At 29.4% G+C, this 12,816-nt stretch overlaps 1 protein-coding gene across 10 annotated transcripts in view; it reads right to left on the bottom strand.

Moving 5' to 3' along the window:
• Positions 1-1,567: 1,567 nt before the first annotated feature.
• The window catches only part of LOC124951284 (synapse-associated protein 1), a 54,751-nt gene continuing 43,502 nt past the window's right edge, over positions 1,568-12,816 (bottom strand). The window contains exons 5-10 of one of the 10 annotated variants that reach the window (XM_047499469.1): positions 10,746-10,883; positions 9,777-9,916; positions 9,164-9,312; positions 7,903-8,073; positions 2,884-3,131; positions 1,568-2,829 (exon numbers count right to left, since the gene is read on the bottom strand). In XM_047499469.1, coding sequence (XP_047355425.1) covers positions 2,956-3,131; positions 7,903-8,073; positions 9,164-9,312; positions 9,777-9,916; positions 10,746-10,883 — 774 coding nt within the window. In that variant the 3' untranslated portion in view covers positions 1,568-2,829; positions 2,884-2,955. The other 9 variants (XM_047499467.1, XM_047499466.1, XM_047499468.1 and 6 more) reach the window with 9 other exon arrangements.

Below are 12,816 nucleotides of genomic sequence, written 5' to 3'. Positions count from 1 at the left end.
TTGAAAAAAAAGAGAAAAAAAATGATATTAGTGTAATTAGTTGAAGAAAATGATAAAATAGGGATACAATCGATGATTTGAAGAAGAAGAAAAAAAATATATGTAAATGTCTCTCACACATTACACGTACATGCTAGATTATTATATCATAAAACTATTCTCGATCAGACTTAGGCCAAAGTGAATTAGCGATTTCTTAAATTTACACACGCTCGCTCGTTAATTAACGCCATTAAATTATAATTTACAAACAATATGATTTTTAAAATCACGATTTAAACGTTGAGTTCAGGATTAACGATTCCTTGCGAGAACTTTCCATTCTTACGTAAATTTTCTTTTATCATTCGCTAAAACAAATTTTTCTTTCTTTCCTTTCTAAACAATCAATGATGATTATTATTTTTTTATAATATGATTATTATAAAAAAAAAAAAAATATAAATAAAAATAAAACGAATGAATAAATAATGGAAGAATTCGATGATCTGTACTCAACATATAAAACGGCATACGCTGACAAACATACGAATGATTCCAACGATTAATAATCAAACATATAATATACTGTGTCTGACTTTTTTGTTCATTCTATTTTACTTTACATACGATCTTTTATAATAAATTTTTTCCATATTTTAATTATGGAAGAAAATCGATAGAAGAATGATAACGAGACAAAACGTTTTAATATTTCACATAAATGCTGCTCTATCTCTATCTCTCTCTCTCTCTCTCTCTCTCTCTCTCTCTCTCTCTTTCTAAATGCATATTTGTGTCCAATCGAAATTAAAATTCATCTATTTTCCTTAAACTCGGTAAAGAAGACAAAAGAAGAAAAATAATTTTTGTGTAGGCCTTTGCAGGAACAGCAAAAACACGAAGTGGACGGCACACAGTGAGATATGTTGTCAACGATTTGTCTCGTATCTCTTATCAATTAGATTTTCTTCAATCGCGATCATTGAAATAAATTCTTTTTGGAAAAGTGTTGAAACGCGAAATTAAATGAAATACGATTGAAATGGTACGATTATTATAATTAATTATCGTCATCGTCGTTATCGTTGCCCGACTTTCGTTATCCGTGGTGTATGATGCGCTCGATTCGTTAAATTTCAAAAATTTTTCACCTATGATACAAATAATGTAAGGACGTTTTTTGTTTTTTTTTTCGAGTGTTGCAACGAGAACGTCGTTGTCGATAAATTATGATAATGATTTCGTCATTGTCGTTGTCATCGTCATCGTCGTCATTGATTTGTTCGAGAGGAAAAAAAATGGTGTCCTTCGGCACACACACGGCAGTATATATATATATATATATATATATACACACACATACATGACACATATATATATATATATGTACATATATATGTATATAATATATATAATTTTTTCATGAAAAATTTTCTTAGATCCTTCGAACCCGATGAAGATCGATCGATTCGACGATCCATCTATCTTTTTTCTTTCATTTTCATTTTCTTCTTTTTTTTTTTCTTTATTCTTTTTCTATTTCTCAGGGGATAAAGGCAAATGAAAAAAAAAAAAGGAAAAGAACTTCGCACAATACAATGTATTTGAATATAATGATTTCTCTTATTTCGATAACAGTTTTCCATTCATATGCGCGTCGACGAAACGATGCCGATCAAATTATTATCCATTAAATCTTAATCGATGTTACAAATCGAGAGAACGTTTTTTTTTTTTTTGTTATTTATCGTTTTTTTTTCTTTTTTTTTTCCTTTTCTTTTTTTTCTTTTTTTCTCTTTTTTTTTCATTGCCGAACCCTTATATCGATATTATTTTTAATGTTCAATATTTAAATTACATTTTCATCTTGACGCATCATCATCCTAAGAATTGACATAATTCTGGTGTTTAATTATTGTATTCATACGTTCATCCATCTCATCGTCTGACAGTATATAGATTATATTAAGTATCGGATTATAATAAGGAAGCTTGATCGAAAAAGATATTATAAATAATTCAATTAATTTTCGAGGTATGATAGATATAAATGGTTAGTCGAACGCGAGATTGTCTTTGATAATTTAACGTCTTTTCACTTTTTTTTCTCTTCTTCTTCTTCTTCTTTTTTTTCTTTTTTTTTTTTTTTGATTTATTTTCATCTCGGTTATATATTTTTTCTTTAACGAAATATTTTCCTGGAGAGAGAACGTCAATCTGTAAAAAGAAAGAGAAAAAAAACGCTTCGTCGGTTCGTCGTCTTCATCGTGCTCGAGGATCGCAATGGGTTTTAATGTGTTGTCGTTTTAGAGAGAAAATATGATCAATTGGAAATAAGGGAGAAAAATTCTCTTTCTTTTTCTCTCATACACGCACGCGCACACGTGCGCGCACACATACACACAACGGAGACATACGTATACAGTTTTATCCTTACAATCTGTAGATAGTCACATTCAGTCTCTCTCTCTCTCTCTCTTTCTCTTTCTCTTTCTCTCTCTCTCTCTCATTCTCTCTTTTCTTCGAGATTACAATCACAGAATATAATCAATGTTTCAAGTCGACGACGCTTATTGACATATTTGACGATCGAGATACGATCATCGAAAAGTCTCGCGTTGACTTTTTTTTTTATTTTCAACCATCACAATGTATCGTTTATCGATTCGATTAAAAACGAATAACAGATCGAGAAAATCAATCGGATAGAAAATGATCGATATCTCGTCGCCGCACGATCGTTTTTATTCTTTCCTTACCACCTCAACGTTTATTTAATAATTATCAAACGCGATAACACGCACGCATTATATTTATATAAAAGAATAGTAATAATAATAATAATAATAATAATAATAATTATTATTATTATTATTATTATTATTATTATTATTATAAAAAGAAAACCAGGAAAACAAGAAATACAAAAAAAATATTATATTATATATTATAGCGATAGTAAGGATTATCTCTTTAACCGGTTACTGAGAAAATCTTCTCGTCATCGTTGAGTATCTCGTCGATCTGCTTCTCCCAGTCTTCCTTATCCCCGATAACGTCGTTTATTAATGCGATGTTCCTTTCCTGGCCACTCGAAACAAACTCGTAATCCTTCAGCTCGGCTTCCAATTCGCTTTCCCAATCTTCTTCTGCGGAGAGAGTCACAAGGAGCGTTGGTAGCTATTTAGCCATAGGGCCATGTTGTTGGATTGTGTTCTTTCGTGTTTTCTGTGTATCGTATATTGTATATGTGTCTCTCATTTGTATACATGTCGTATCGTATATTACGTACGCGTGAGATTATTTCAACGCGTACGTAAGTACATATGTTTTTATCTGATGTGAGTGAGTGTGTGTTTGTGTGTGTGTGTGTGTGTGTGGGTCCTATGTGTCTGTGTTTAAAAGGGATAGAAACGACATTGGTATGTGTCACTGTAATAGGTTGGTACGTGTAATGCGGGTTAAGAGCAAAAAAAAAAAAAAAAAAAAAAAATAAACAAATCACGAGGATGGAAAACCGAGAAAACCGAAAAAAAAAATGGGATCATGACCGCGAGTACGAGAATTTTGAACCGGCGATGATATTAAATGTGTTGTTAATATACTCTCTTTTTTTGCATATTTCTTTATTTATTTATTTTGCTTTTCCTCGTTTTCCCTTTTCTTTCCTTTTCCTTTCTCTTTTCCTATTTCCTCTTTTCACTTCTTACTCGCGAATATTCGAAATATTATTTTATATCAATGCATGAATGATCGAACAATCGGATAGATCGATTGATCGATTGATAGACAGATCCTACGATCCTTTTTTTTTTGTGAAAGGTAAAATTCGTTTAAAGACCAAACGAGTACGAGCTGGCGCAAATCGCTAATCATAAGTCTCTATAATTCGAGAAATCATATATATATATATATATATATATATATATATATATATATATATTTATTTTTATACAATATACATATAACACGGGTCCTCTCTAAATCACGTAAGCGTATCGATAATTGAAGGAATGATAATATGAAACTCAGTCGATGATAAGAATACTGTATTCCGTTCTTCCTCTAGTTCTTTCTTTCGTTTAGAGAACTATTACCTCTCTGTCTCTCTCTTTTCTTCCTTTCTTTTTATCTTTTTTTATTTTCTCTTTCTTTTTTTTTAACATTGAAAAACTGGCTGAGTCGAACGCTCGCTGCCATTTTTCGATTTCACCTTAGATTTCACATTAGAATATTAACACGATATATGATGATATATAATAATAATAATAATAATAATAATAATAATAATAATAATAATAATAATAATAATAATAATAATATAAATGCAATTTATAATAACGATGATAACAATAACAATATAATAATAATCATATTAATTGCGTTAGAAATTGCAAAAATGAGATCGTATTTTTATCTTCCCTTCCGGATCTGTTATCTTTTCTTTTTTTCTTCTTTTTTTTCTTTTCACTTCACATGAAAACATGATCGGTCTACGTACGAGATAAAAATGAATATCATACGGACACTTATTTTCTTTTTATTTTTTCTCTTATTTTTTTTTCTTTTTTTTTCTTTTTTTTCTTTTTTTTTTCTTTTTTTATTTTTTTTTTCGTTGAACACCGTTCAAACGTGCGTCCACGTAGAAAAACTCGAAGACATCGTGCTACTTAATTATTTCTAAATTATTTTTATTATTTTCTTTGTTATTATTTTTATTATTTTCATTCGTTCGTGTTAGACAGGATGAGAAAAGAAAAGTAAAGAAGAGAAGAGAGAAAAAAAAAGAAAGGAAAAGGAAAAAAAAAAAAAAAAAGAAAGATCGAAAGAAAAATTCATTTGATCTAACTGCGGCCGCAAGAAACGAGACGAAGAAGTTTTTTTTTTATTTCTTCGTATTTCTATCTCCCTTTCTTTCGTATATATTTTTTCTCTTTTTCCTCTCTCTATTTAACTTTCTCTAATTTTATCTCTCTCCCTCTCTCTTTTTCTCACTTTTTCGTTATTTATGCCTTTTAACTTACATCCCCAAACCACCCCCGTAAAACGCGTATTGTCATTCAATGAATTTTTATTGTTTATTTAGTTTTCACCGACTCCTCTCTCTCTCTCTATCTCCCTCTTTCTCTCTCTCTCTCTCTCTCTCTCTCTCTCTCTCTCTCTCTCTATCTATCTTTCTGTCTCTCTTTTTTTTTTAAGTCATTACTCGTTAATTAATCTCTTATTAGGAAGGTACCTATGCTTAGAGGCGCGCTGACAAATCTTTAGGTCGCGACGTTAATTTCGTTTATTCTTTGTTATCGCTATTACTTTTCTCTATCTCATTCTCTGTCTCTTTCTCTCTCTCTCTCTCTCTCTCCCTCTCCCTTTCCTTCTTTTCTCTTTTTCTCTTTTTTATTTCTTTCTCTTACATTTGTTCTTTCCGTTAATTAATTCGACCCTTAAAGAAGATTCACGCGTAAATCGTTCGCACTTTTTCTCTGTCTTTTCGAGTATCATTTCTTTATTATATGGTTTCTCTTACTTTTTTTTAATTTTTTTTTTTTTTTTTTTTTAATTATTATTATTATTATAAGTATTATTATTCTTATTATTATTATTATTATTATTATTCTTATTATTATTATTATTATTTTCCTTTAATTTATACCTTAATTATTTGTTAGTGCTTATTATTTTTTTTTCTTTTTCTTTCTTTCCTTTTTTTATTTTTTTTTTGTGCTTTTTCCTTTTTTTTCCTTTTTTTTTTGTTGTTGTTTTAAATGACGTTTTACAACACGGAGAGAATCGAGAAGAGACAAGATTAATTAGATTTTTTTTTTTTTTTTTGACAGACAGACGATAGACAAACGGACAGACATACAAGACATTTAGTCGAATATCTTGGCTTGCTTTTTGTTTGTTTGTTTGGTATTTTTTTTTTCTTTCTTTAATTATTCGATTATATTATATTACGTTCTCTCCCACTCTCTCATTCTGTTTCTCTCTCTCTCTCTCTCATTTTCTCTCGTTCTCTCTTTTTCTCTTCGACCATATGGAAATGTCTCTGAGGTCTTTCTCTCCTTTTCTCTCATATCATTCCTCTCATACTGATTACAACACTTTCTATTACCTCATAAATACTACACTCTCTTGCTCTTAAATACCTAACTTATTAGCTTTTTTTGTTTGTTTGTTTTTTTTTTTTTTCTTTTTCTTACATTACCTCGAACATTATTAATTCTTATTACTGACTAGGTTATTTATGACAATAATATGACAATAACCAGCGATGACAGTGTAACAATAATCATAATAATATTCCTAAACTTTCAATTAGTTTAGAAGTGATCTTAGACAACCGACATGAAATCGCGATGACTGTCGGCGATGAGAGAATGAATCGAACGTAGTCGTTTGGGAAAAAAGGATCGTCGGTGCATAATTTAATAATAATAATAATAAATAATTAATGCTAATAACATGTATAATATATAATATATAATAATAATAATAATAATAATAATAATAATAATAATAATAATAATAATAATAATAATAGTAATAATAATAGTAATAATTCATTTGATGAATAGTTAGTAAATGAAGGTAATGCGCAATGGTAATGAATGTAAAAAATGAAAAGAGAGACGTTTCATTTGAGTGATATCACGGAAATTTAAATTCAACAAAAAAAAAAAAAAAAAAAAAAAAAAAAAAAAAAAAAAAAAAAAAAAAAAAGAACGAAAGAAGAAACGAAAAAGAAAAAAAAATAATATTAGAACCGAAATCGTCGATTTTACGAAAGAAAAGGAAAACGGAAAAGAGAAATAATAATAAAAGAAAAGGGTTTAAGCTTGTCGTATTCTCTGAAGAATCGGGGGGTGTGCTTTTTGGATAATGGCAATATGGGAGTTCTCCTCTTCTTTTTAGGCTGTTGACAAAATAGAAATGGAAAGCGGTCGTTTAGTTGACAGGCGTCATCAGATTTCTCGAGATATACGCAAGGCTCAACATAAACGAGAAGAGAGTTCTGTAATAGATATACACGCTTAGATATTTGCAAACGAGCAAACTTTAAACTTCTAATATAACGAGAGAGGAATTAAAAGCACAGATAAGAGGAAGAAGAAGAAAAAGAAAAGGAAAAAAGAAGAAGTAGAAGAAGAAAAAAACAAAAAGAAGAAGAAAAAAGAAAGAAAGCAAAAAAGAAAGAGAGAGAGAGAAATTTAAAAGGTCGGAAAGCTGCCATTGCTGAGAGCTGCCGTTGGTCAAGAGGGTTCTTCGTAATGGGATTCATTACAAACAAAAACTACGTTACGACATTAAACGTGAGAGAATCATAAAAAAAAACGACATATATATATATATATATTTATATATAAATATATAGGTATATATATATATAGGTCAAGTTCGAAGCTTCTCACGATGGTATTGCTTCTTTGATATACTCACGAGGAAAGTATTCTTGGACCGTGTCGAGGAATCGGACCGATTCGATCTTTATCGATCGATTCTTTCCTTAAATCAAACAATTTATCTCTCTCGAAATATATTGAAAAATTTTCTTTAAAAAAAAAAAAAAAAAAAAAAAAAAAAAAAAAAAAATCGATATAACGCCAAAGAGAACACCCTTCCAAGGAAAGAATCGATCTAATCGTATGTCTGTTACTCGAAATTTCGTTGGTGGTCGTAACGAATCTAATCCTATTCCTTTTTTATTATTATTATTATTTTTATTTTGTTCTTTTCTTTCTTTTTTTGTTTTTTGTTTTTTTTTTCATTCGTCAAAAGACAATTTTAATGATCTAATATTCGTTAAATATTATTATTATCATAGACAAATAATTCAGATGTTAGAAAAACTTCCTTAAACTTTACGTTACGTAAATGTTATCAATTTAATAAAATTGTTAGCGACGACCAACGATCACTGACCTTTCGATAGTTGCATTCCCAGCTTTTTCATGCCTTCTCGAACCTCTTCAAGGTCCGTGTCCGAGACCCTCATACTATCGGAAACGAATTCGTGACCTGGTGAATCGGCCAACGTGTTGTTATTGCCCGTCGTCACAGTGGTACTCGTTTCTTGGCCAGTGGTCACTTGAACTGTTTGCAATACAACACTCACGGCTAAACTAGAAGGGTCGTATCTAGCACTAGCACACTACAAACTATTAAATAATTTAATTCACTATGATACTAACTGGGCTGTTACGTTCTAAAGCTGAACGTGCAAAAGAAATGATAAACATATGGACGTTGTTCTTCGTACGTTTGTGAGAATTATTTCCTGAGAAAAAAAAAAAAAAAAAAAAAAAAAAAAAAAAAGAGGGAAAAAAAATCGATATTATACCAAAACTTTTTCTTGCTTCAATTTCGTATAATTGATTGGTAATAAAAAATGAAAAAAGAAAAAACAAAAGTATAAGGGAACTCATTCTCGAATATTAAAGAAAAATTCGTGCAAAATTTCCACAGTATCATTGTTTTTGTTTTTAATCATTCGATATTCTTCGTATAAATAGAATAATTTCAACAACAATGTTAATAAATATAATAATAAAAAAAAAAAAAACAAACAAACAAAAACTCCAATTAAATAAATAAATAATAAAAATTTCACAATACGAGAGTCTCAACAAAGAAATCATTTCATGCCATCTTTACTACGAAGCCAAATCGAAAACTTCATTTAATCTATTTATATAGTTCTCTTAAATCGATGTAACACTCTAAAGCTTAACGCTTTTACAGAAAGCGTGCGCGACGAACATCATTTTGAATTGCATGCCAAAATCGATGGTGAATGCGTAAATAACGACGATCGGAATATCATAAATATGTGTGTGTGTGTGTGTTTGTGTGTATATATATATATATACACACAATATATATTCAGATCGTCGTATGCTTTTCGTACTCGAAGCACAAGAAATTTTCGAATGGTTTAAATCTGTTATATATAAAAAAGAAAAAAAAAAAGAAAAAAAAAAAGGAAATATACGTGTCGTAAAGAATAAAATATATACGTGTAAGTGTTCGAATAAAATTACGTGACATTAGTGCTTCGAGTAATACGTATAAAAAAAAAAAAAAAAAAAAAAGAAAGAAAAAAAAAGAAAAAAAAAAGATAAATAATAAATACAAAAACAAATAAGTCAATAAAAGAGAGATATAACATGAAATATAAAAATACCTTGAGTATGATCCATGCTATCGGTGGTGCTAAGATTTTGATTGGGGTTTTCACTTTGCTGTTGGTTGGCCATCGCGTTAAGCTCGTGGCTCTGTCGTAGTAACGACACTCGGTAGAAATAATTGCGCCAAAATTCGTCCTCCGATACGCTGCCGATCAGATAGATTAACAATATGTTAATACGATCCCATTTATCGATGCGCACTTTTGTTTCAAACTTTCGACTTTCGCGGATATGCCAATTAATAATTCGTATAATATCGTCGCTTGCGTGAATTAATTAGCATCAGAGATGAAATCATCAATTCTGTAGTTGACGCTCCGATGGATTTTCCTGATTTGCCTTTATTCAAGTATATATATATATATATATATATATATATATATATATATATCATTTTATTACGGTTTATCGAATCAACTAATTAATATTTTTAATTACGATATTTGAAATAAGTTAGACAAAAGTCGAATCTAAAGGAGAATTTTTTTTTCTTCTTTCTTTTCCTTTAAAAAAAAATTCTTTTATCTTCTTTCTTTTCTTTCGAAAAAAAACGAAAAAAAAAAAAAAAGAACAAGAAACAACATTAACAATGAAATATAGCATACTCACACTTTCGGAACCAATTCGTATCTCATCTTCTCGAGATTAGGGTCCAGGGCAAGTGTGGCTCGTGCCACAGGCTGAACGGCTTCGAAATCCCAAGCGAATTCAACGTCGGGTGGTGGTGCTCTCGTGAAGTTACGACGTTCCTAAAATTTACAATACGTTCGAGTTCCTTCGTTAACAAGTTAAATAATGTTAACATCCAGGTATATACTAAAATATCTTGCTATGTCATTCGTTATTAAACGTGGTTCGTAGATGAAAGGGATCGCTGAAGTTTAAATAAGATATTTCTACTTTGAATTATTATCGAGGGAAGTTTATCAGAATTATTTATACAATAATTATTTCAATAATTATTTATATTAAAAATTAATTATGTATTTTAAGATATATATATATATATATATATATATATATATATATATATAGTTTGAGTGTAAAATACATAATCTTAAATATATATGCTACACTTTATACATCGTTAATATTATCACTTCTATAAATAACATCCATAAGTAACTTTTTAGCCTCTTATGAAAGGTATTTCATTCATACATATGTGTAATAAAGAAAAGCTTATGTGAAAGCAGATAAGAAAATTTTTTACGGATAGATAAAATTCTAAAACGACATTATTGGCTTGTATAGAATATTGCTTATATTTAGGCATTACCTTTTCAGTACTTTCGTCCAAGTAATTACGATACATATAGAGATCATTTTAGATGAAATAATATTATAAAAAATAATTGTACGATTTTCATCTATCTTACAGCGACTAAAAAAGAAAAAGAAGTAAATAAATAAAGATAAAGATCGATAATGATAATAGTTCAATGTTTAACGACTCTTCCATTCATTTTTATTCTTTTTTTCCTTTTTCCTGTTTTTAATTTTCTATTTTTAAAATACATATGCATATTGAAAAAACATCATGGACAAATAAAAGATAATATGATTGAATGTACTAACCGTAGATAGAGATAGACATTCCTCGCGCAATACATCCTCGTTCGGTGCTCCAACCCATGGGGCGACTGCTTCGCCCTTTCCATTTTGCTTACTCGCGATGAAAGCCTCTTGCTCTTTATTGAGTTCGGCAATCAGTCTCTGCAATTCAATTAATTAAGTTTCAGTGGTACGTCTCCGATACGCAATGAGAAGGAAATAGAAAAAAAAAAAAAAAAAAGGGAATGAAATATAGAACGAGCAGTGGAATGTGATTCAATTAAGGGAGAAATATATATATATATATATATATATATATATATAAATTTATGAATTAGATATTTTATTGATATAATCAATATGTGATCTGAAATAAAAATGTTGATTAATACATCTTAAAAAATTCCATATATATATATATATAAGGAATTAATTATCGTTATAATTAATTAGTGTTCTCATCTAATACGATTAAGTATAAAACTCGTCAAATAGAAATATAAAGAGATAGAAAGAGAGAGAGAGAGAGAAAGAGAGAGAGAGAGAGAGAGAGAGAGAAATCATGAAAGAAGCTGTAAAGAGATGAAAAGCGAAGACGAAGATCGAGGAAGCGTTCGTAATATGACGATCAAAATCAGGTCAACGAAGTTTTCGAATTTGCAGGATAGTGCATTACCAAGGAGTTATGAAGGGTGGACTTCATTTTCGAGATGCTTCTCACTCTCTCTCTCTCTCTCTCTCTCTCTCTCTCTCTCTCTCTCTCTCTCTCTCTCTCTCTCTCTCTCTCTCTCTCTCTCTCTCTGTCTTTTTCCTTTCGTATCTTCTCATCGTCAACATGAAACTTATTATTTCGTAAGGTACACACAAAACTTTGCATTAATTTAAATTGAAAATAAAAAAAAAAAAAAAAAAAAAAAAAGAAAAAAGAAAAAGATTAGTGCTTTTTAATTCCTGAAATATATTTTTACGCACATACGTAAATATATAAGAGAGAACAAAAAAAAAAAGGATTACGCATGCGATAAAAAAAAAATATAATAGAGATAAGATAATCAAAGGAACATTCGAGTAGTCTTTAATCGAACGGAATATTTTTACGATAAAATGAAATGGATTCGTATGGAATTTAAGGTGTAGGGGTAAGACGATCAAGCAAGAGGATCAAAAAGATACTCGATAAATTGGTCTCTTAAAAGTATCGTTTCGTCAAAGCAAATTCGAGATTAATCGCTTACCGGTAATTCAACTTCGTAAGTTGAAGTTTCGCGTGATCAACGGGAATTTAGATCAATGCTATTTCGTGGATTCTATTTCTTATGGGTACTTTATCGTGAATAGCATTTATATAAACTCTACTATTATACTAACTCCTCTCACTTTGTTTTATTGAGCGAAATCTCATTGATTTTTTCGTCAACACAGAAATAAAATATTTAATAGATATGCTTGTTCTCTATAGAATAGTATATAATAGTGCTCTTCTAAAACAATAGTATACTATTATTTTGTATATAAATATTACATTATTATTTTCTCTACCTCTCTCTATAATTTTATTAGTACATTATAACAACATAATATTAATAATTTTTACTATATAATAACAGAGCGTACGTATAATCTTATATTATTATAATAATATAATTTTATATACTACAAGTTAAAATTTATAATAATAATATGCTATTATTATACTATTAGTATACTATTATTTTTCTCTCTCGTTCTCACGCCCATCACGAGTGAGATAGTAATCAGTAAGTGAGACCAGCATGAAAACAAAATCACATAGGTCATATGTTCATATTTATATTTATATATTTTTTTCTTGTTTTAATATGATTATACTTAGTGTGAATTTAAAGTATGTAATATCTAACTCTGCTGTACTTCCCACGTACAACTAAACACCCACTTCCCCTTTTCTCTTTCTCTCCCTCCCTCTCTCTCTCTCTATATATATATATTATTCGCTATCATTATATTTTCTATTCTATATAAAGAGAGAGTGAGAGAGAGAGAGAGAGAGAGAGAGAGAAAAAAAAGAGAAAGGAATCAAAGACGAAAGAGAAATAATTTTGATCACCAAAGCGTT

Source organism: Vespa velutina, chromosome 8, assembly GCF_912470025.1.
Source record: "Vespa velutina chromosome 8, iVesVel2.1, whole genome shotgun sequence".
Lineage (NCBI taxonomy): Eukaryota > Metazoa > Arthropoda > Insecta > Hymenoptera > Vespidae > Vespa > Vespa velutina.
The sequence above is the reverse complement of the archived record's forward strand: the minus strand, read 5'-3'. Positions and strand labels throughout refer to the sequence as shown.